This window comes from Oncorhynchus clarkii, chromosome 23 (genome assembly GCF_045791955.1).
Source record: "Oncorhynchus clarkii lewisi isolate Uvic-CL-2024 chromosome 23, UVic_Ocla_1.0, whole genome shotgun sequence".
In the NCBI taxonomy this organism is placed as follows: Eukaryota; Metazoa; Chordata; class Actinopteri; order Salmoniformes; family Salmonidae; genus Oncorhynchus; species Oncorhynchus clarkii.
The window spans coordinates 3,639,777-3,664,807 of record NC_092169.1 but is presented as its reverse complement, the minus strand read 5'-3'; the positions used below and the strand labels follow the sequence as shown (position 1 = coordinate 3,664,807).

General features: G+C 44.3%; 1 protein-coding gene across 2 annotated transcripts in view; it reads left to right on the top strand.

Moving 5' to 3' along the window:
* Positions 1–971: 971 nt before the first annotated feature.
* Positions 972–25,031, top strand: part of LOC139381355 (TATA-binding protein-associated factor 172-like) — a 64,786-nt gene continuing 40,726 nt past the window's right edge. The window contains exons 1-20 of one of the 2 annotated variants that reach the window (XM_071124822.1): positions 979–1,114; positions 1,217–1,396; positions 3,426–3,549; positions 3,982–4,096; positions 4,627–4,770; positions 9,256–9,467; positions 10,538–10,671; positions 10,913–11,033; positions 11,188–11,256; positions 11,405–11,494; positions 11,739–11,834; positions 12,038–12,214; positions 12,399–12,539; positions 13,261–13,385; positions 13,735–13,855; positions 14,154–14,258; positions 14,335–14,484; positions 14,812–14,957; positions 15,506–15,680; positions 17,473–17,676. In XM_071124822.1, coding sequence (XP_070980923.1) covers positions 1,383–1,396; positions 3,426–3,549; positions 3,982–4,096; positions 4,627–4,770; positions 9,256–9,467; positions 10,538–10,671; positions 10,913–11,033; positions 11,188–11,256; positions 11,405–11,494; positions 11,739–11,834; positions 12,038–12,214; positions 12,399–12,539; positions 13,261–13,385; positions 13,735–13,855; positions 14,154–14,258; positions 14,335–14,484; positions 14,812–14,957; positions 15,506–15,680; positions 17,473–17,676 — 2,463 coding nt within the window. In that variant the 5' untranslated portion in view covers positions 979–1,114; positions 1,217–1,382. Of the gene's footprint in view, positions 1,397–3,425; positions 3,550–3,981; positions 4,097–4,626; positions 4,771–9,255; positions 9,468–10,537; positions 10,672–10,912; positions 11,034–11,187; positions 11,257–11,404; positions 11,495–11,738; positions 11,835–12,037; positions 12,215–12,398; positions 12,540–13,260; positions 13,386–13,734; positions 13,856–14,153; positions 14,259–14,334; positions 14,485–14,811; positions 14,958–15,505; positions 15,681–17,472; positions 17,677–25,031 lie in introns of both variants that reach the window. The other variant, XM_071124821.1, reaches the window with a different exon arrangement.

Below are 25,031 nucleotides of genomic sequence, written 5' to 3'. Positions count from 1 at the left end.
GAGTAACATACTGTACCTTTTCAAATCAAATCAAATGTTATTGGTCACATACACATATTTAGCAGATGTTAGTGCGGGTGTAGCGAAATGCTTGTGTTCCTAGCTCCAACAGTGCAGTAGTATCTAAAAACTATTAACAACAAAACACACACATCTAAAAGTAAAAGAATGCAATATAGAAATATAGAAATATTAGATTGAGCAATGTCGGAGTGGCATTGACTAAAATACAGTAGAATAGAATACAGTATATACATATGAGATGAGTAAAGCAGTATGTAAACATTATTAAAGTGACTAGTGTTCCATTATTAAAGTGGCCAGTAATTCCAAGTCTATGTATATAGGGCAGCAGCCTCTAAGGTACAGGGTTGCCTAACTGGGTGGAAGCCGGCTACTGATGGCTATTAAACAGTCTGATGGCCTTGAGATAGAAGCTGTTTTTCAGTCTCTCGGTCCCAGCTTTGATGCACCTGTACTTACTTCGCCTTCTGGATAACAGTGAACAGGCCGTGGTTTGGGTGGTTGATGTCCTTGAAGATCTTTTTGGCTTTCCTGTGACATCGGGTGCTGTAGGTGTCCTGGAAGGCAGGTAGTTGCCACCTGTGATTTGCTGGGCAGACCACACCACTCTCTGGAGAGCACTGCGGTTGCGGGCATTGCAGTTGCCATACCAGGCGATGATACAGCCCGAAAGGATGCTCTCAACTGTGCATCTATAAAAGTTTGTCAGGATTTTAGGGGCCAAGACAAATTTCTTCAGCCTCCTGAGGTTGAACAGGCACTGTTGGTAAAGGTTCTCTGTTGAATGACAGGCGCGTGGGAGGACTTTTGTCAATTAAAAAGGGGAAACAAGTCATTCCTGCGAGGAGCTTATTTTTTTTTTTGCCGCTTTGTGCACTTCCTCTTTAATGTGCTTTTCGATTGGTCGCTGAAATGACTTGTAACCAATCAGCTGGCGCCTGCTATGGAGGAAGGAATAAATGCAAGATGGCTCCTCATATAAAATCAGCCTCCTGGGTTCCCTTTAGCGAACACAAAAATTACTCTTTAAATCTCATTCGATTAAAGTACTTATCTGGGAGTAGTTCAGAAGGTTAATACAAGGTTTAAGGTGATATAAGTTTAATAAATTACATTTTTCGGAGGAAGAAATTATTCAAGAGAAAAGAGGGACCTACTTTGAAGACCTGATTTGATGAACTCATTTCGACAGGTTTCGGGTGGTGAGCTGTGAGAAGAGACGCACTATAGCGGCCTCCCTTGCTAGGCTAGCTGGCGCTTTGGATTAGCGTCAAGTAAAGCGGATAACTTTAAATAAATGATCGCTCCTGTTCAATACGGATCACAAAAGAGCACATTTACACATAAAATTAATCGTCATGGCCGTTTCAAGGTGAGATTCCCTAACTATGTATTTTATATCCAATATTATTAACTTAGCCACTAGTTATCTAGCTTGTTAGCATGAACAAGCAATGGCATGGTGTTGATGGCTAGCTAGCCTAACACACAACGGCCGGTGGTGGTTCATGATACCGGGCCAACCGCGCTTGGGTTCACGGCATTCGTTTTTCAACTAGGTAACGTTAGTTCTAGCCAAACAACAGTTTTAACTACCTAAGTTATATAGCAAGTTTAGCCAGGCAGTTTACTACTGAGCTACTAGCTACAAAAACAGCAATTTCTAATTCGCTAACGTTAAGTAGATCATTTTAGTTAGTTGCCAGCAGACCTGTCGCATGCAATTGATCATGATGATATGGTCTTAAAGACATGTTACCTGTTAGCTGTTACTTGATGTGCCATCTGCTTGCAAACGTGCCAGTATGACATGTTGCGAATTAGATTATCGCTCATGTTTCATCCAGAGATTTATTTTAATGAGATGACTTTCCCAAACGTAGGCTATTGTAGGGTGGTTTGTTTCACACGTGTCATATCCAGCATGTGTAAAGGAGTTTGCTCTAAATAACATGGACAATGGTTTCTGTTCTTAATCTCATGTGGCAGGTAGCCTAGTGGTTAGAGCGTCGGGCCAGTAACCCGAAAGGTTGCAAGCTCGAACCCCCGAGGTGACAAGGTAGAAATCTGTCATTCTGCCCCTGAGCAAGGCAGTTAACCCATTGTTCCCCGGACTGGATGTCGATAAAGGCAGCCCCCACACCTTCATGGGGGTTAGGTTAAATGCGGAAGACACATTTTAGTTGATGGCATTCAGTAGTTCGGGTTTGCAAGAGGATGCATATTTGAAGTCTTCAGCTAATGCTTTAGTGGTGGATTTGGCTCTGGTTAGCCCCTGCAGTCTTAAACCATGCATGCTATATAGTCAATTGGCAGTGATGATTGCCTGCCCACTGGAGCCCCTTATTGTTTTTAGCTGATAGGAGTGAAACATGGTGTGGTTGTCTGCTGCAATAGCCCATTTGTGACAAGGATCAACAAGTTGTGCGCTCTGAGATACCGATCTGCACACCACTGTTGTACTACACTGTTATTTATCAGTTTGTGGCCTGCCTGTTAGCACGATTCTTGCCATTTGCCTTTGACCTCTCTCAATGAGCTGTTTTCACCCACAGGACTGCCACCGACTGGATGTTTTTTGTTTCTCACCATTCTCTGTAAATCATTGACACTGTCCAGGAGGCCAACCATTTTTGAGACACTGGCTCTGGCACGCCTGGCACTGACGATCATACCACGCTCAGTCGCTTAGGTCACTCGTTTTGCCCATTCTAACATTCACATGACTCGCTGTCTGTAGGATTGATACATTTTTGTGAACGGGGTGGTGTACCTAATAAACTGCCTGGTGACTGTATATCCATAAACGTGACCTGAAGGCTACCTGGATGCAATGATCCATTCACTGTTAGCCAGGCTCCAGACAACTTCTGGATCTTGAATTTAAATGATATGTACTTTGTATCTGAACATCCGCTTATATTTTTATATCAAATTACCTAGTTGGTAGTACAATAACAAATCAAAACATTTCCACCTGGATCATTTGAATGCTCAAAGGGTAAAATGTTTTTTGTTGCCCTGCCTAAACTATTCCTAATCCAAACAAGATGTACCTCAACCAGAACTGCATTAATAGGTAGTCAAGAGATGTTGGATTTGTTTTACTGAGTGGCTGGGCATGTTGCCACAGCACAGAATCCAGTTTTTCATAAAAAAAAAAAAAAATGGCCCTCTTTATTTTTAGCAGAGTTGTGTTCAATACTCTTATTTCGCGCACGGTATACTCGTAGAACTTGAACTTCCTAAACGCTCCACAGATTTCGTTGTTCTGTTATACTTCCAAATGTAATGTTAAACTAATGCAACTTCTCAAGTCTCTTCTCTCATATGCAATGGAGCTCAATGCATGCATAGTATATTTGTATCTACTTTTTTTTTCTCCCACTCTCGTCTTCCAGGCTTGATCGTCTTTTTATCCTGCTTGACACTGGAACCACTCCGGTGACGAGGAAGACTGCTGCCCAACAGCTGGGAGATGTGGTCAAACTCCACCCACATGAGCTCAACAACCTGTTGTCAAAGGTATGTCTCTTCCTCCATGAGTGCCCACAGTTGGGTCCCTATCTACACCAGGGTCGTATTCATTGGACACCAAAAGGAAGAAAAGACTGAAATAGGGAGGGACTACTTGAACTTGTCTGAGAAATGTTTGTCTTCATTTTGCTACAGCATGTGCTAATGCTTGTAGTGCAGCCACAAGGGCATCCATATTTTAACCACCCATACAGATTGTCAAACCCTTCTTTACCTTGTCTGGGAAAAATCTAAATGGAGGCCCATGAAGGTCCTAGACTGCTGAATAGCCCGCTGTCTTCGTTTCCTCTGCATGTTGAGGTGATTTATTAAACAAGTGGACTGTTTGATCTGGTGTAGTGCATAAGTTCCCCACCATCTGATCTGACACGTGTTACATCCTACGAGTCCTGTGTTTTCTTGCTCACCCACAACCTACAGGTATTGACATACCTGAGAAGTCCAAACTGGGACACGCGTATCGCTGCGGGTCAAGCAGTGGAGGCCATTGTGAAGAATATCCCAGAGTGGAGCCCATCACCCAAGCCCAAAGAAGGTGACCCAACCTTAACCTGCCATGTTATTCACAGCCAAGTGCCTCTGTTTTGTTGCACTCCTGACGGTAGGAAACAAATAAAGCCTTAATGTTCCCTTACTTGGCAGGATTAGCATTTAAATGGCCTTCGTGAAACCTGTTACATGGCCTCTAGCTTTGTTTTCGACCACCAGGTGTGTGTGTGTGTGTGTGAAAACACACTGGCAAATGTTTGCTCTAGGTGTTATATAACTGTCGGAGCTGCTCTTAAGTAACCATTGACAGTGTGTGTGTGCTCTAACATTGAAAAGAAACACTACATTTCATCAGCAATCAACCGCTCATTATACAAAGCTCTGACGAAGGCTGGGAGGGTGACATGCAAGCTTAAATAAACACGTGATACCGGCAAGTGCAGTGTGCGAGTTACTTTTTCCTGATCTAATATTTCCCACTCAACAGCGAAAAGTATGGTTCCATTCTGAATGTAAGATAACCTTCACTTTTGATGTTGTAACTTACGGTGCTGTGGGGATGCTTGTCTCTTCCAGAGTCATCTGCAGACTTTTCCCCGGAGGACTCCTACTCTGACCGTTTGAGTTTCTACCGATTCGACATCTCCCGCCTCCTCAAACATGGTGCTTCTCTACTGGGTTCTGCCGGCGCTGAGTTTGAGGTCCAGGATGACAAGTCTGGTATACATCTGCTTTAAAAAAAAACCTCTTAACTCGTCCTACGAACACCTGTGCTCAGTAATAAGAGGCTCCTAATAGGTTGGTGTGTATGTTATCAAGTTAAAGGAATGTTATGGGAGAATCTAGTATGTGACCACATTACTAGGCTGTCTTCGTGCTCTTTTGTGAAACCTCACTGGGCAAGCCACCGTAGCCTCAGAGAACAGGGTTTGGGGGTGTCATAAAATCAATTTAATTCATACATGATATCAAATTGATTAATATAAATGCCATTTTAAATACTATTAACATGGACAGTCAAGCTATTTCATTCTTGATTTTTAAGGACATTTGGGTTATCAGAAATAAATAGTTCTAATCTTTTTATATGGATTCAGCACAGAATGTCAAATCGGGTAATGCCAAATTTCAGTCTGAAGGACGTATGTTGTGGTGTGACTGAAAGTCTTAGGCATTCAACTCGAGAACTCATTTTCGTACTAATTTCTTTCATTGCAGAGTTCTGCACCAAACGTCTTAGTTAATGTAAAATTGCACGACTAAGATCTCTTTGGCAAAAACGTAAACTCCAAGAAATCTGTCATTCAATTATCTTAGCTGAATTCTGACTATTTTGAGGAAGTACACTGCTCAAAAAAATAAAGGGAACACTTTAACAAACACAATGTAACTCCAAGTCAATCACACTTCTGTGAAATCAAACTGTCCACTTAGGAAGCAACACTGAGTGACAATACATTTCACATGCTGTTGTGCAAATGGAATAAACAACAGGTGGAAATTTTAGGCAATTAGCAAGACACCCCCAATAAAGGAGTGGTTCTGCAGGTGGTGACCACAGACCACTTCTCAGTTCCTATGCTTCCTGGCTGATGTTTTGGTCACTTTTGAATGCTGGCGGTGCTTTCACTCTAGTGGTAGCATGAGACGGAGTCTACAACCCACACAAGTGGCTCAGGTAGTGCAGCTCATCCAGGATGCCACATCATTGCGAGCTGTGGCAAGAAGGTTTGCTGTGTCTGTCAGCGTAGTGTCCAGAGCATGGAGGTGCTACCAGGAGACAGGCCAGTACATCAGGAGACGTGGAGGAGGGCAACAACCCAGCAGCAGGACCGCTACCTCTGCCTTTGTGCAAGGAGGCGCAGGAGGAGCACTGCCAGAGCCCTGCAAAATGACCTCCAGCAGGCCACAAATGTGCATGTGTCTGCTCAAACGGTCAGAAACCGACTCCATGAGGGTGGTATGAGGGCCCGACGTCCACAGGTGGGGGTTGTGCTTACAGCCCAACACCGTTCAGGACGTTTGGCATTTGCCAGAGAACACCAAGATTGGCAAATTCGCCACTGGCGCCCTGTGCTCTTCCCAGATGAAAGCAGGTTCACACTGAGCAGATGTGACAGACATGATAGTCTGGCGACGCCGTGGAGAACGTTCTGCTGCCTGCAACATCCTCCAGCATGACCGGTTTGGCGGTGGGTCAGTCATGGTGTGGGGTGGCATTTCTTTGGGGGGCTGCACAGCCCTCCATGTGCTCGCCAGAGGTAGCCTGACTGCCATTAGGTACCGAGATGAGATCCTCAGACCCCTTGTGAGACCATATGCTGGTGCGGTTGGCCCTGGGTTCCTCCTAATGCAAGACGATGCTAGACCTCATGTGGCTGGAGTGTGTCAGCAGTTCCTGCAAGAGGAAGGCATTGATGCTATGGACTAGCCCGCCCGTTCCCCAGACCTGAATCCAATTGAGCACATCTGGGACATGTCTCGCTCCATCCACCAACGCCACGTTGCACCACAGACTGTCCAGGAGTTGGCGGATGCTTTAGTCCAGGTCTGGGAGGAGATCCCTCAGTAGACCATCCGCCACCTCAGGAGCATGCCCAGGCGTTGTAGGGAGGTCATACAGGCACGTGGAGACCACACACACTACTGAGCCTCATTTTGACTTGTTTTAAGGACATTACATCAAAGTTGGATCAGCCTGTAGTGTCGTTTTCCACTTTAATTTTGAGTGTGACTCCAAATCCAGACCTCCATGGGTTGATAAATTTGATTTCCATTGATAATTTGTGATTTTTGTTGTCAGCACATTCAACTATGTAAAGAAAAAAGTATTTAATAAGAATATTTCATTCATTCAGATCTAGGATGTGTTTTTTTAGTGTTCCCTTTATTTTTTTGAGCAGTGTATATACTGGCAACGGCTTCTCAAAGTGGACAAACAGAACTATTGCTGCTTTTTTTTTCTCCCTTGGTTTTCAAGTGAAGGTATTTTTAAGAGAATGCGAGGACACACGTTCGGCTAGCTGAACTTAAGCATGCTGACACCTTAATGTCTTTCACCAGCCATGTAGGCGGGTGGCCAATTTGCAGGGTTCTGCTTTGCATTTGCAAATAAAAATAAAGCCAAGTATGCGCGCATGTACGAGTTGTGATTTATAGCAGAAATGCTGAATTAGCTGTTCAAACTATTTTTACCATTTTTGTTCCATAACTGCGAATTGCACAAAGAAATACATCTATATCCCATCGCGGGCAGCAGCACTGGGGTGCTTTGTGCACATTTTAAGGCGCTTGTCACCGGCATAGATGTTTGTCTAATTTCCTCAAGTCTACAATGTGAAACTTTGTCCTTGTGTTTCTTGGCTAGTTTTGTTGAAGTCTTGTTTTTCAATGTTAGTTTGAGTCTGCTTCAACCGATACCGACTAAATATTGTCTACTACTAGTCAGATCTCTCACTCCACACTTAACACGACTTGAGTGGCCCTGTTACCTTTAACCTCCCGCCCTTAAAGTGTCAGCTTTTGGCTCATCTGACTTTTCATTTTATTTTTTGGGGGGGAAGACTGGTCACAAATGAAATTCAACAATAATATATAACATGACCTCTTACTAAATCTAAGTGGCTGGTAGATTTTTTCCATTTACCTGCCACAGTGGCTGGTGGACCAAGAAGTTTGTTTGCTCGGGACACAAGCTCTTTGTATGATCTTCTGTAGAGAACATTTTATTATATCCTTATGTTCAGATCTGTCACTCTGCCTTCTAAAGGGTCCTGCACAGCTTGTCATAGATGGAAACAGATGTCACGTGTTCCAGAGTCTTCGCGTTCAGGCATGGGGTTATAGTCGCTGATAGCTCCAACCGTTCAAAAGCTTGAGCCAAATTTGTAGGGAAACCATTTCGATATGCGCTAGAAACCACTGTTGGATATCCAATGTTACTCATGTAACCACTGGTCTATGAAGTAAGTGGCACGTTCAGCTGAGAAAATCATTCATTCATTCAGATTGCAGCGAGCTGCCAATGAAGTTACCGAGAGACTCGTCTCGAGATGCGCAATGACTATGCTGGCTGTTGGGTCTTTATTTGTTGCATCTGCATTCTGAATCTCACTCGCAGTGCTCGACCCTTGGTGTCAGTGACCACAGTTCAGAGCATGGCTGGGTCCCAAATGGCACCATACACTGTCGTCCCTATAAAGGCACTATTTTTGAACCAGGGCCCATATTATTTTCCTTTAGACTATTGGATCTGTATGCTCTCGTTTGCTTTTCCATGACAATGTTATGATCATGTGACTCGTTTGAATACAATTTTAATTCAAATGTCTCCAACCTTTTTTTGTCCTCTCTCAACTTCATAGTAATGACTTACCTTGGCTGTGTTTCCCCCAGCATCCTGTAGTCATTACTCTGACTGTATTTCATCTGGTCAAGATGTTTTGGGACCGCTCATGTTTTAGTGCTTTGCTACACTAGTCCAGAGTGACTTTCATGGCTCTCTTTGATGTTTTGTGGCTGCAGCCTGTGAAAGTACAGTTTACCTGAACTCTGCTGTGAATCAACAGCCTGATCTGTAGTTCACTTCCCTACTTATTTCCCGTAACCATAAACATAGAGAATGAAGCCTATATTCATACCCTAAGGCAGGGATGGGCAACTGGTGGCAAGCTGCCCCCTTTTTGAAGGCCCTTCGATCAGTTGTGGTCTCAACTTTCTGTTGCGTTAGAATAGTAGACTACACCAGGTGCAATTTCGAAACGTGGTTGTGCATCAGCAGTTTCTCTAAAGCCAGTCACTGATAGTCAGCTAAAAACAATTTGAAATCGCTTAGTTTGTTTAGTGGTCAGCTATCATATTAGAAACTACAAATGTATTTCTGCCCCATGGAAAAATTTGTAGAATTTATACTTCTTTTGGGGGGGGGGGTGCCAGACCTGCGCGCAACTGCGGTCCTTCATGAGTTCAGGTTTTGTGGCCCCCATCGAAGTTGCCTTTCAGGGATGTGCACGTTAGTCCCGTACTAAAATGCACATTCAATGGAGATTCTGCATTGAGGAAAAAATGATTTCTCCAGAACTAAAGGCTTAATCTGTGTTCAGGAAACTAGCCATGTGTCCGTGCATTCTCTACATACACTTGTTTAGCCATAGTTGGTATCTTCTACAAGCTTCATACCCCATCTCTTTGCTCAACCCATACCAGGTGAAGTGGACCCTAAAGAGCGTCTCACCCGCCAGAGGAAGCTGCTACAGAGGAAGCTGGGACTGGACATAGGTGCCGCAATCGGCATGGACACGATGGAGCTGTTCAATGATGAGGACCTGGACACCCAGTACATCACCCCCAGTGGCCCTAAGGCCCAGGGACAGGGAGGGACAGGCTCTGGACCCTGCTCCAGCTCCCACAACCACGTGGTGAGTCAGTCACACTACCTCCATTTCCAACTCTCCTTTAGGCTGTTATTGAGTCGGTAATTTCGTTCAATTTTGAACAGCATCCTACGAAGCTTAACACAGGGTTGCGTTCATTAGGCCATGCTACGAAAAATCTAGAACATTTTACAACAAACAAATGTGTATTTCTTATTGGATAAGTCCAGGTAATCCCTCCATTTCAAAGCCTACTGAACTCTACCCAGGTAGCATCAAGTGCAGGCTACTATCTTTTCTAAGTCTGGGTTCATCTGGTCACAACAGTGGCAGACGGTGTGAGGCTGGGCTTAGAAGCTTGGTGCTTCTTTCAGCACCTCAACTTTGCCAGGTATATTTTGGACCCTTCAGTCAACCTGGCTGCGTACCCAAACTTGGACTGAGGAGGCATGCTGTAACTTGTCCAACCATGATTGGGATGTCTGGTAAGAAGACCTTGGAGTAGGTCCTGACATAGTCTGAGCCAAAGCATGTTATTTGAAAACGTTACTAGCTGTCAAATCCTTGCTTCTGCCGTCCTTGTTTCCTTAATGCCTCTCAAAGCTCATTGGAGGAGAGGTTTAAGGTCCCTCAGAAAATTGAGGAAGGCCTTGCGGAAACGAGGACGGAGGAAGCAAGGACTTGACAGCTAGTAACGTTTTCAGACTCTGTTATAGTCTGGGGGGGAACTCAGATAAATTGCAGAAAGCAAGCCTTCTTTCATTGACATCTTTCCATCTGAGTTGGAGTGCAGGAAACCTAGGGGTGGTGCGAAGTGTCATAAGTATTTATGGGTCTATCCTAATGATCAACTAGACCAGATGCAAAGCCAAGATGGCAGTTCCCGGTCCACCCCACTTATCTGACCTGCCCTTTTCAGCAGGTGCCGTCTTCACGTTAGGATGTGAAGAAAACATCACATTATGCTCCCTGTCTGAGGAACAGTCTCTGGTCAGAGAAATGAATGACTCCCATCTTAAGATGTCTGTAACTTATTACTTTGTCTGAAAAATGTGGGCAATTGTTTTGTTCCATCACTAGAGACTAATGTTCAATTGGAGTTGTTCCATTTTCAGCCCATGCAGGCGGCTGAGATAATAGACTCGGAGTTTCGACCTGGCATGAGCAACCGACAGAAGAACAAGGCTAAGAGGATGGCCAAGCTAGTGGCCAAGCAGCGATCCAAAGACATGGATCCCAACGAGAGAAGGTATGTCCTATTTCTTCCAAAGCTTTTTAGACCGGGTTGTGTTCATTAGGCACCAAACTGAGTGGAAGGTGTAAATGAGCATTTCTTATTGGACAAGTACAGATGGCTATGTTTGCTCTAATGAACATAACCCAGGTCTTTGGTTTTCATTGGCATTGTGTAATGTAGGAGATAGGTCTTTCTGAATTGGTTGACCTGAGTTTATTGATCTGTGATTTGATTTCCATTCTTATTTCTGTAGTAATGACAGTTTTGATGGGGAGCCCGAGGAGAAGCGCAGGAAAACTACCATCGATCAACCGGCAATGGAGCATAAAGTCTTAATCGATAATGTTCCAGACAACTCCAGCCTCTTAGAAGAGGTAAGAAATGGGTCACCAACGATAAATCTCTGTATTCTTGATAAATCAAAGTAAACCATTTTACACAGAACTTGAGAATCCATTGACTAGGCGTCTGGAGAAACAGACGGTATAGTTGAACTTAGTTCTAATTCATCTTGTGCTTTATTTCCAGACCCAGGAGTGGCCCCTAGAGAGCTTCTGTGAGGAGCTCTGTAACGACCTCTTCAACCCCTCATGGGAGGTAATGACTTTCCCGAGTCCTAGCAGACCTGTTCACGTCATCTGTAATCCTACAGCTCCTTATGTAGTTGTCCTATAAGGATCCATTGTGTAACAGGCAGCATATACACAGATCTGTGAAGCTACTAGTGCTCTGGTTGTGTGTCCAGATTCGTCACGGTGCAGGCACAGGCCTCAGGGAGATCCTCAAGTCTCAAGGTGCTGGAGGAGGGAAGCTGGTGGAATGCACTGCAGAACAGGTACTGTATCTGACTCCTCTGTGCTAGGCTCCCCCCACCCCCAGGTGCACGGTTTCAAGTTTTACCCTAGCACTACACAGTGGATTGAAATAATCGAAGCTTGATAATGAGTTGGTTATTTGAATCGGCTGTGTCTGGCGGCGGGGGCAGGACCGAGTTTGGGGGAATCCCTGCTCTATGCAACCTCCAAACATGAATAGTTCAGTTTACCTCTAATAGATGGCTGACCTTTGACCTTTCCCAGATGGCGCTGCAGCACCAGGAGTGGCTGGAGGATGTGGTTATCAGGCTGCTCTGTGTCTTTGCTCTGGACCGTTTTGGAGACTTTGTCTCTGATGAGGTGTGTCTTGTAGCATACCATGCTATTGAGTGGGATGGCAGAATTACATTTTATGTTATTTATGCCCTCTGGGGTAATGTTGGAAAATTCCGACAATTTTCTAAAATGCCAGTTTACAGAATTTTGCTACCCTACTTACGGGCGCTTATGAGTTGGGCGTTTCTGTATGTCTAACATGCCGTCGCTCTCTCCTTTCTGTTCAGGTGGTGGCTCCGGTCAGAGAGACTTGTGCCCAGACACTGGGCGTGGCCTTGCGCCACATGAATGTCAGCGGCGTTGCCATGACTGTAGACATCTTGCTGAAGCTGCTGACGGAGGACCAGTGGGAGGTCCGGCACGGAGGTCTTCTGGGCATCAAGTATGCCCTGGCTGTCCGAAAGGTACCAATAACCACCTGCTCGTGTCCTGTTTGCTTGCATCTGATTCCCACTATGCATGATGTGTGTGTGTGTGATCTACTTTAAGTCAGTAAAACAAGTGTTTTCTACATGTATAGACAGACTCGATGTCTTTCTATAACTTTTTCTCTCGCTCTTTTCTTTTGCCCCCTCTTCTCCCACTCAGGACCTGATCTCCGCTATGCTTCCGCGGGTGCTCCCTGCCATCACAGAGGGGCTGCAGGACCTGGATGATGACGTCAGAGCGGTGGCAGCCGCGGCCCTCATCCCTGTGGTGGACGGCTTTGTACAGCTACTCCCCAACAAGGTCAGACGGGAGCATCTCACCACGGGCCCTCTCCACGTCTGGTCACCTGATCTGCCCTTTAGCCTTTCTCCAATCTCACCCCTCACCTCGTCCTATCCATCTTATGGCTTGCATTCTTGGCATTGTGCATGTTAGCAGTTGATGTTATTCTTCAATAACATACCTCACAGCAAATCAGGGGGAGGAAAATGGGTTTATTTAAAGATAACAAATCATCCTGGGTGGTAGATGTTCATGCTCCCCTGTCCTCAGTGATTCTCTCCACAGAACAAAGAGACAGGATGTAGTTTTATAACCTTGCCCGAGCCTGTGGTTGACCAATTAGAATTCCTTGCAATAAAACTGGGCCAATGGCCAAATGGCAAGTATCCTATTTTCAGAAGACAAATTCCTCCCATTGCTCATTAATTCCATACGACAGAAGAAACACTATTTCCACTGCTCGTTATTACTATTTGACTTTTCTTCCTCTGCGTTGTGTATTTATCTTCAAAATATTCTTACATGTACTACTTCATGGCGCAGTAGGGTTGTGTTCAGTAAGCACCGTATGGCTACCTGGGCTTTTCCAGTAAATGCTGATTAGAGAATGCAAAGGAAAACATGAACACAACCCAGGTAGTTCATTTGCAGAATAAAAAAAATCCCAGTACCGCGTTAACTGTAGCATTTTTCTACGTTGTGTAAATCCTGACCTCCGTGTCTTCTTTGTGTTGCTCAGGTCCCGTTCATAGTGAACACCCTGTGGGATGCTCTCCTGGAGCTGGATGACCTGACTGCCTCCACCAACAGCATCATGACCCTACTGTCCTCGCTGCTCACCTACCCCCAGGTCCGACAGTGCAGGTGAGTCTCCTCTACCTTTTTTTTATTTTCTGTACGGATATAACCTCTTCTCTCACTTCTCGAAGGGGAATTCCAATGAAGAGCTATACTTCACAAGGCAATTGTTCTTTAAAACTACTACTGTTAGAGTAACATTTTGAAGTCTATGGCGTTTTGATATGGCTGTGCAACGTTCTCACCAGTGATTCCTAATTTATATTTCTGGCTTTTTATTTAAGAACATGACAGTGTAGAAAGTTGTAAATGTTTTTTGGGGGTCATAGTACATGCCAATTCACACTAGATGTTTCGGAGGGCAACTTGTGTAAGGGTTAACAGGCCCAACAATTTTATATTTTGTCCCCTCCAGCATGCAGCAGTCCCTAACGGTCCTTGTCCCCCGGGTCTGGCCATTCCTTAGACACACCATATCATCAGTCAGACGGGCCGCATTAGAGACCCTCTTTACCTTACTGTCCAAAGCCGACCAGGTGGGTTTGTAAGGGAAAGATGCCAATAGAGCCTTATGCACTAGTCTAGATCTGAGAGGATTGGATCGGTGTAAGCAATAAGGTAATAGTGCCGCCTTGCCCCCCCCCCCCCCCCCCTCTCCTGATAGGCTAGGTGAAGGTTTCACCATATTGCTTATACCAATCAAATCCTCTCAGATTTCAACAACTAGGAGTCCATTTGAGTTTGGGCCAGTGATATGAAATGTGAAACTATGACTTCAACTGTTTATACAATTTGGCTGATTTCATCACTGAAGTCTGTTTTGTGGCATTGCAGAGCTGCGCGCTATGGCTCAACCAGGTCCTGCAAGACATGCTCCGACACATCTTCCAGTCTTGTATCCTGGAGAGCAATCAGGAGATCCTGGACCTCATCCAAAAGGTTTGTCACGCACACACACTCGATCCAGGAGGTCATATATCCTGGATGATGTTTTTAATAAGCGCATGTCTGGTAGGTGTGGACAGAGCTGCTGCGCCAGGCCCCTCAGCAGTACGTGGTGGCAGCCAGCTGTCCCTGGATGGGCGCCTGGCTCTGCCTGATGATGCAAGCCTCTCACATCCCCATAGACATCAACATGCTGCTGGAAGTCAAGGCTCGCTGCAAGGTGAGAAGGTGGTGACTCCGTTCGGACTGACCGTTACATCAGTTACAGGTTGTGGTCTTAATTGTCCTTGTGCTAATGTTACACATGGCTTCTTTATGGGATAGGTTTATGCGTTTTCTCTGGTATGATGCAGTGATCCTGTTGTCTAAGGTCAGACTCATTAGGCCAAATTAACATTTTTGCTAAATGTTTTGCAACTGAAAATAAATGTTTCTTTTTGGACAACCTCGGATGGTACTAGTCTGTTCCGGACAGTTATTTTCCGTTTCGTGCCTACTGAACACTTCCCAGGCTTTGACCCATGTGTTCTCTGATGTGATTTGACAGGAGAAGGCTGGCGGTAAGCCTCGCCAGGGAGCCTTGGTTCAGGTGAAGGAGACTGTTCAGGAGTATATCGCTGGGGCGGAAACTGTGACCGAGGACCCAATTACGCGAGACTATGTGGTGACACGGGCTCGCCTCATGGCTGCAAAGTTAGTCCCTCGCTTTCTATAATTCTGCATCTAATTTTGATCCCGTGTGATATTGAAGACTAAAACTAATGTTAGTATTGGGACCATTGTTGGATCCTGAGAGACTAAGATTTAAAAACCCAACGCAGCACTGTATGGTTTCTGCAGCCAGCTGCTACTCTGGTTGGACTGTTCGTTAGTCAAGGCAAGAGCAACTCTGCATCTGGCATTGTTGGTCTCCAGGCTTCTTAAGCCTTGTTCACACTGCAGGCCTTAATGCTCAAATAATTTAAAAAAGTTTTTTTAAATATGTGAATGGATATGCAAAAAAATAGGATTTCGGTTTCTTCCAATGTGAACAAGGCTTTAGTGCCTGGAGTCCTGGTATGGTGATAAAAATATTTCACACATTCCAGCATTGTTCTCCTCATTTAACAAACCAGTATGCAAACTGAAACTTGTGTTCTCTTGACAAAAAAAAGAAACACGATTGTGGAATTGCGACAAATCCATTTACAACATTTGCACTAAGTTACTATGAATGCCTAACAATTCATTTTTCTATTCAGACTGTTGGGGGCCTTGTGTCGGTGTATGTGCGACCCGCAGGTCAACTCCTCCTCACAGGACATCCGACCGGCTGAGTCGCTGGGCCAGCTGCTCCTCTTCCACCTCAACTCCAAGTCTGCCCTGCAGCGCATCGCTGTGGCCCTGGTCCTCTGTGAGTGGGCTGCTGTGCAGAAGGTAAAACCTGAGTGTTTTTGTAATTGTTCTGTTTGGATAGGAGTTGACCATAATGCTGTCAGGATTTATTTCAGAGGTTTTTATGGCTGGGATTCAAACAAACTCGTATAAACTTCCCGTGTAGGGCGATTTAGTCATTTCTGCTTGAGCCAACGTCTCAAGGTGTGTGTGTGTGTGTGTGTGTGTGTAAAGTTGAATTCGGAAGTTTACATACTTAGGTTGGAATCATTAAAACTAGTTTTTCAACCACTCCACAAATGTCTTGTTAACAAACTATAGTTTTGGCAAGTCGTTAAGGACATCCACTTTGTGCATGACACAAGTAATTTTTCCAACAATTGTTTAGACTATTTCACTTATAATTCACTATCACAATTCCAGTAGGTCAGAAGTTGACTGCTTGGAAAATTCAAAAAAACGTCATAGCTTTAGAAGCTTCTGATAGGCTAATTGACATAATTTGAGTCCATTGGAGGTGTACCTGTGGATGCATTTCAAGGCCTGCCTTCAAACTCAGTGCATCTTTGCTTGACATCATGGGAAAATCAAAAGAAATCAGCCAAGACCTCAGATTTTTTTTTTTTTAGACCTCCACGTCTGGTTCACCATTGGGAGCAATTTCTAAAAGCCTGAAGGTACCATGTTCATCTGTACAAACAATAGTATGCAAGTATAAACACCTTGGGACCACTCAGCCATCATACCGCTCAGCAAGGAGACGCGTTCTGTCTCCTCGAGATGAACGTACCTTGGTGCGAAAAGTGCAAATCAATCCCAGAACAGCAAAGGACCTTGAAGATGCCGGAGGAAACCGGTACAAAAGTATCTATATCCACAGTAAAACGAGTCCTATATCAACATAACCTGAAAGGCCACTCAGCAAGGAAGAAGGCACTGCTCCAAAACCGCCATAAAGCCAGACTACGGTTTGCAACTGCACATGGGGACAAAGATCGTACTTTTTGGAGAAATGTCCTCTGTTCTGATGAAACATAAATATAACTGTTTGGTCATAATAACCAAGGAGGAAAAAGGGGATGCTTGCAAGCCGAAGAACACCATCCCAACTGTGAAGCACAGGGGTGGCAGCATCATGTTGTGGGGGGGCTTTGCTGCAGGAGGGACTGGTGCACTTCAACAAAATAGATGGCATCATGAGGAAAGAAAATGATGTGGATGTCTTGAGATGTTGCTTCAATATATCAGTCAGGAAGTTAAAGCTTCGTCGCAAATGGGTGTTTTAAATGGACAATGACCCCAAGCATACTTCCAAATTGTGGCAAAATGGCTTAAGGACAACACCGTCGAGGTATTGGCGTGGCCATCACAAAGTCCTGATCTCAATCCTATGGGAAAGTTATGGGCAGAACTGAAAGTGTGTGCGATCAAGGAGGCCTACAAACCTGACTCAGTTACACCAGCTCTGTCAGGAGGAATGGGCCACAATTCACTGAACTTATTGTGGGTAGCTTGTGGAAGGCTACCTGAAACGTTTGACCCAAGTTAAACAATGTAATGGCAATGCTGCCAAATACTGAGTATGTAAACGTCTGATCCACTGGGAATGTGATGAAATAAAATCTGAAATAAATCACTCCTATTATTCTGACACTTCACATTCTTAAGTGGTGATTCTAACTGACCTAAGACGGGGCATTTTTGTGAAACTGAGTTTAAATATTTTTGGCTAAGGTGTATGTTAACTTCCGACTTCAACTGTATAAATCCGCAAACTGTTTGAATCCTGGCCGACGTAAAATTACACCTAGTCTCCCCCCACTTCTCGCCTCAGGAGTGTCAGGTGGTGTCAGCCTTGGTCCAGCCTCGCCTCTTAGCCATCCTGTCAGAGCAGCTGTACTACGACGAGATCGCCATTCCCTTCACACGCATGCAGAACGAGTGTAAGCAGCTCATCTCCCTGCTGGCCGACGCTCAGATCGACGTGCGCGACCGCCTCAACTGCAGTGTTTTTACCATCGACCAGGCCAGCGAACTGGTGAGAATACTCTATAAAATAATGGTGTGTGTGTGATGAAGCCTTTTTGTGGGGGAAAAACTCATTCGGAGTGGCTGGGCCTGGCTCCCCAGTGGCTGCACCCCCAGCCCAGTCATGTGAAATCCATGAAATGTATTTCAATTGACTGATTTTCCTTATGAGCTGTAAGTCAGTAAAATCTGTGTTGCGTTTTTATATGTTTTTGTAAAGTTTCGATTCCAGACATAATGACAGATTTTTCTCCACAACCCACCCATATAGAATTGTTCCGAAAGCTGATTTGTGACCCGTCAAATAACTTGCCTGGCTACTACCTCTGCGGGTTTAGCGCTTGAGGTAGTCAGCTCATACAAGTACTTGGGAGTACGGCTAGATGGTACACTGTCCTTCTCACAGCACATTCAAAATGTATGGGGTAAGATTTTCTTTAGGACTCTAGTAGACTAAAAGTAAGTTTTCAACAATATAAATAGGAAAGTACAGATCAATTGTCTTTACTTAAGTACTTTACACCACTGTCTACATTCATACAGTTTCTTCACTGTGTACAGCTTGCTAATCACTGAAATGGAAGGTATGGATGTCCTTAGGGTGGTGGACTACTCTTAATACACACGGGAAACGTGTGTGTTGCAGTTCTTGACGCGCCTGGCACTTACTATCATACCCCTTTTTTTTTTAAAAAGCTATTAAAAAAAAAAAAAAAACATTCTTGCCCATTCAACCTCAATGGCACACATACACAATCCATGTCTCGATGCTTAAAAATCATTCTTTAACTGGTCTCCCCTTCGTCTACGCTGATTGAAGTAGATTTAACGTGACATCAATAAGGGATCATAGCATTCATCTGGTCAGTCTCATGGAAAGAGCAGGTGTTCCTAGTGTTTTGTACACTCAATTTATCCTGTGGCGGGGGCAAACATAAGCTCTGCACATGGATGAATTAGGAATGTCTCAGCACCGCAGAACAGACCGTTCCCTGCTGCATACGTGGCTGGAAGCCTAGGCCATGTCTTCCTCACCGCTCGCAAAATTTTGAATTCTCAACACCAGCTCCTGGATTTGTAAAAATGTTATCTTGATTTTAAAACGTTTTCCGACCTGCAGTATAGTTCTGAACTGCGGAACGACCCACGGGTAAAAATGTTTTCATATCATCCGCCAGCTGGTTTTTGTGCAGGTCAACCGCCGGGAACTGTGGGTATCCGACCCAATGCAGGACTCTGCGGTTCAGTAGAAGCTCAGTGGGGATGATAACCTATTATATTGGACAGAACTGCGGCACCTTGTGCGCTCTTTTAGCGAAGTTGACGATGACACTATTTAGATTGAGAGGAGCACTCTGTATTAGGTTACTTTAGTGCTTTGTGGGACATGTTCGCTTGTCTGGGTAGAAGGCCATGGCCCTGTGCCTGTCTGCCATGGAGTCATAAGGGTGTGATGACACCATGTTAGAGACAGATGGCAGTGTGATGATAATATTGATTCTTGTCTGGTCCTTTCTCACTATCACCGTTCCTGTTCCACTGGTTGGGAGCAAAAACAAACCTAGCCTAGGAGAAGGTTGCTGCTAATCCTAAAGGTATGGACAGACCAGTAGGTTTGTCGAGTGTCTGGCGTAATTTGCAATCCAAGTACAAACAGATTCTACATGTTGTAACGACTCGCTAGGCGCGGCTGGTAGGATAGCAACAATGACAGAAGTCTGAAATGCGCGGGAGTATAACCTAGTTATATTAACTCTTTAATAAGAACTAGTTGGTCTGCTTACCAGCTTCAATTGTCGTCCGGTCATCCTGTGGAACACAATGTCCAGGGCTTCAAACAAAAATCTGTAGCGATCAGCCTCTGGCGTCCAGCTAGAAGCTCTCCCGTGCTGAACTAAAGCAGCACTCTAAATTTCCCAGGTGCGTTGCAGCCTAACAAGGCTGAGTGGCCTCCGGCGTGGGCGTAGCCCTGCAGCCTAGCTTGCTGCAGCCTGCGTGGCTGATGCTCCAAACAGTGGCTTTCCCTGCCCACGGCGGGCGGGTGGTCTCTATAATGCACCACGCGAACAAATGGCAAACGGCCCCCTACTGTACAGACCAACAATCGATCTGGCATTTTTTTTTTTTTTTGCATTTTTCGTGAAGCTTACTCCCATGTTTCTACCACATTGGTTACAGTGAATTCGGGAAGTATTCAGACCCCTTCAGTCTTTCCACATTTGTTACATTTTATAATAAGGCTGTAATGTCTGTATGTCTATGTCTATGTCTGTATTTTTAAATAATATTGCTCATCAATCTACTCTACCCATAATGACAAGGCAAAAACAGTGCTTTAGAAATGTTTGCAAATATGTCGGCCTGGACAATTATTTTCCATGGGCCACATTAGAATATATTTTTGCTATCGCGGATCCAGAATCATATTACAGGATTATACATGTACAGTGGGGCAAAAGTATTTAGTCAGCCACCAATTGCAAGTTCTCCCACTTAAAAAGATGAGGCCTGTAATTTATCATAGGTACACTTCAACTATGACAGACAAAATGAGAAAAAAAATACAGAAAATCACGTAGGATTTTTTTATTTATTTATTTGCAAATTATGGTAGAAAATAAGTATTTGGTCACCTACAAAACAAGCAAGATTTCTGGCTCTCACAGACCTGTAAAAACTTATTTAAGAGGCTCCTCTGTCCTCCACTCGTTACCTGTATTAATGGCACCTGTTTGAACTTGTTATCAGTATAAAAGACACCTGTCCATAACCTAAAACACTCCAAACTACACTATGGCCAAGACCAAAGAGCTGTCAAAGGACACCAGGCTGGGAAGACTGAATCTGCAATAGGTAAGCAGCTTGGTTTGAAGAAATCAACTGTGGGAGCAATTATTGGGAAATGGAAGACATACAAGACCACTGATAATCTCCCTCGATCTGGGGCTCCATGCAAGATCTCACCCCGTGGAGTCAGAATGATGACAAGAACGGTGAGCAAAAAATCCCAGAACCACACGGGGGGACCTAGTGATTGACCTGCAGAGAGCTGGGACCAAAGTAACAAAGCCTACCATCAGTAACACACTACGCCGCCAGGGACTCAAATCCTGCAGTGCCAGACGTGTCCCCCTGCTTAAGCCAGTACATGTCCAGGCCCGTCTGAAGTTTGCTAGAGAGCATTTGGATGATCCAGAAGAAGATTGGGAGAATGTCATATGGTCAGATGAAACCAAAATAGAACTTTTTGGTAAACTCAACTCGTCGTGTTTGGAGGACAAAGAATGCTGAGTTGCATCCAAAGAACACCATACCTACTGTGAAGCATGGTGGTGGAAATATCATGCTTTGGGGCTGTTTTTCTGCAAAGGGACCAGGACGACTGATCCGTGTAAAGGAAAGAATGAATGGGGCCATGTATTGTGAGATTTTGAGTGAACACCTCCTTCCATCAGCAAGGGCATTGAAGATGAAACGTGGCTGGGTCTTTCAGCATGACAATGATCCCAAACACACCGCCCGGGCAACGAAGGAGTGGCTTCGTAAGAAGCATTTCAAGATCCTGGAGTGGCCTAGCCAGTCTCCAGATCTCAACCCCATAGAAAATCTTTGGAGGGAGTTGAAAGTCCGTGTTGCCCAGCAACAGCCCCAAAACATCACTGCTCTAGAGGAGATCTGCATGGAGGAATGGGCCAAAATACCAGCAACAGTGTGTGAAAACCTTGTGAATACTTACAGAAAACGTTTGACCTCTGTCATTGCCAACAAAGGGTATATAACAAAGTATTGAGATTAACTTTTGTTATTGACCAAATACTTATTTTCCACCATAATTTGCAAATAAATTCATTAAATCCTACAATGTGAATTTCTGGATTTTTGTTCTCATTTTGTCTGTCATAGTTGAAGTGTATCTATGATGAATATTACAGGCCTCATCTTTTTAAGTGGGAGAACTTGCACAATTGGTGGCTGACTAAATACTTTTTTGCCCCACTGTATGACTGACCGATATCTACTGTAAATCACATCCAGATATTCTACTTTTTTAACATGCACAGAAATAAACCCCATGTTCTCCTTTTTTGGTAGGTATTTTCATTATAAAAATGCAATGAACAACAGAGGGAAAAATACACTGCGTTCAGCACCTCTGACAGAACTTGTTATCGCGTATGCACAAAAACACGAGAGCTCAACATTACATTTATACTACTCAATCAGTGTGAGGAGTGAAGTCTTTGATGGGAATTGACTAGAGCAGTGAAGTCGGGTATAGTTTCTGATGTCACTATGCGCAGGATTTCTGAGAGGTGAGGCCGTAGAAAATGATCAGTGCCTTATTTCATCACTGAAAATGTATGTCCATGTACATAGGTTGACCCAAACAGTACAAACATCTGAGCATGACTCCTAATCTTTGGAAAGTTTTGTTCATCAAGATGCATAGAACCTCATCAGTGACATTGTTTTGAATAGTTCTCCAATCAATGAGTCCGATTTGAAGATTGATCAACTCAAGTTGCAGGTCAGTGGGAGCGTTATCCACATTGAAGGTGAAAGGAGAGGAAACCAACTGCATGTCATTTTCTAACACTTTGAAATCCTCAGTGCCGAGAACTCACCGTTCGCTCAAAGCACGCAGTAGCAATTGAATACTTCTCCCACTGGTCATCTGATAGGAAACAGACTAGTAGTGTCAGAAGGTGGGTGAGATTGTTGGCTTCTACTTGGCGGGTCAGGAGGAGTAATTTTCTCGTGGCTTCGATAAGGCTGTACATCTGATGTGCAAAAAGGCCCTTCCCCTGTTTGGAATTCAGTTAATTCATGTGGGCCAGGATGTCCACGGTGAAGACAAAATCAGCCAACCATTCTTTATCTTGCAATCCACATTTTCCATTCATTTGCAAAAACTCACCAATCTCCGACTTCAGGTCCCACACCCTTTTTAAGCACCTTCCCAATCTCACGTTTGTGTAGTAGGGGAGATCTGCGGATCCCAACTGTCTCGTCCAGCTTTAGACTGTATCCACAACATGGCTCATTTTCAGAACACATTTACAGAGCACCTAATGAATAATGCATTGCAGGAAAATACTTTTCTGATCTGGGTTCAGCTCAGCTAATTGATCTTGTATCCTTTTCAAAAGGTCAACTTTTTTTTCCTATCAAATGTGGTCATCTGTGGTCACACTGGATTACTTTTCAAAACTCAGTCCCAGCTTTGCCACACACTTAACCACCAATAAATATTTCCCTGTGCATCTCATTTCAAGATCTGGGGTTATGCCTTGCAAGGCTATCAACAACTGTACATGTCACGTACAGTGTCACATCACTGCTTTAATCGAGGGCCAAGGATAAATAGGTGAAATCCTTTACCTTGTCTTTCAACTGTGCCATATTCTTTACAATGTCCTCAACACACCGTGTCACTGTTCATCTTGACAGGGGGAATATTTTCAAACAGCTGTTTTCTGGTCGGGGCAGAGTCAAAAGTTCTTTAATGAATTTGCCCTCAGCGACTGGCTTGCTATGTTTAGCAATTTTGTGGGACAGTACATAGCTAGCCCTCGCAATTCTGTTTGCTGAATGCAGTTTTGTGGAAAGTCCTTGCTGCTTTTGCAACTGTTTCGATGCACTTGCCCTCTGCTCTGAAGACATTATTCCTATTTTTCTGCATGCTTTGTCTGGCCAAGTTGTAGTCTTTCAAGACATGGATGCTCTCTGCACACAGCTTTCACGGATACCTCGAAATATTTAGATGTCTACTCTTGTTGGAACACCCTAAGTTCATTGGCTATCCTTTTTTCTTTTGAACTCATTTTTGCTCAACTGTCAGTCACTGTCTGTCCTCGTGCAGTTATTTATACGTGCCTTCAACCACATGTGGGACATCTTATTTTGGAGTTACCATTACACAAAGGCAAGTATTCATTGGGCTTTTAATTTGAGTAACATACGTTTTTCAAAACTTGACTCGCAAATTATTTGATCTGAGCACGATTCCGCAGGCTGTGCAACCTACCACATTTCCCAAAGTATTCAGACTCTTTACTCTGTACTTTGACACAGCAATTCCAGCCTCGTGTCGTCTTGGGTATGACACTACAAGCTTGGCACACCTGTATTTGGAGTTTCTCCCATTCTTCTCTGTAGATCTTCTTAAGCTCTATCCGGTTGGCTGGGCTGTGTCGCTGCACAGCTATATTCAGGCCTCTCGGGAGATGTTCGATCAGGTTCATGTCCGGGCTCTGGCTGGGCCACTCAAGGACATTCAGAGACCTGTCCCGAAGCCACTTCTACGTTGTCTTGGCCTAATGCTTAGGGACGTTGTCCTGTTGGAAGGTGAGCTTTCGCCCCAGTCTGAGGTCCCTGAGCAGGTTTTCATCAAGGATCTTTACCTCGATCGTGACTAGTCTCCCAGTCTCTGCTGCTGAAAAACCATCCCCACAGCATGATTTTGACACTACCACGATTCACCGTAGGGATGGTGCCAGGATTCCTCAAGGTGTGACATTTGGAACATCAGGCCAAAGAGTTCAATCTTGGTTTAATCAGACCAGAGAATCTTGTTTCTCATGGTCTGATTAGTCTTTGGGTGCCTTTTGGCAAACTTCAAGCGGGCTGTCATATGCCTTTTTAACTGAGTGGCTTCCGTCTGGCCACTCTACCATAAAGGCCTGATTGGTGGAGGGCTGCAGAGCTATTCTTCTGGAAGGTTCTCCCATGGTCAGTGACCATCCGGTTCTTGGTCACCTCCCTGACCAAGGCCCTTCTCCCCCCTATTGCTAAGTTTGACCGGGCGTCCAGCTCTTGGACGAGTCTTGGTGGTTCTTAACTTCTTCCATTTAAGAATGGAGGCGTGTTCTTGGGGACCTCCAATGCTGCAGATTTTTTTTTTTTTGTACCGTTCCCTTGACACAATTCTGTCTCAGAGCTCTACCGACAATTCCTTCGACCGCATGGCTTGGTATTTGCTCTGATATGCACTGTCAATTGTGAGACCCTTTTAATATAGACAGGTGTGTACTTTTCCAAATCCTGTTCAATCAATTGAATTTACCACAGGTGGACACCAAGTTGTAGAAACATCTCAAGGAAGATCGAAACAAGATGCACCTGAGCTCAATTTTGAGTCTTATAGCAAATGGCCTGAATACTTATGTAAAGGTATTTGTTTTATTTTTAATACATTTGCACAAATAAACCTGTTTCCGCTTTGTCATTGTGCGTAGATTGAGGGAAAGTAATTTAATCCATTTTGGAATAAGGCTGTAATGTAAGTGGAAAAAGGAAGGTGTTTAAGTACTTTCCGACTGCACAAAGTCTATTGCTTCACTGGCCACATTCTCAATACAGATT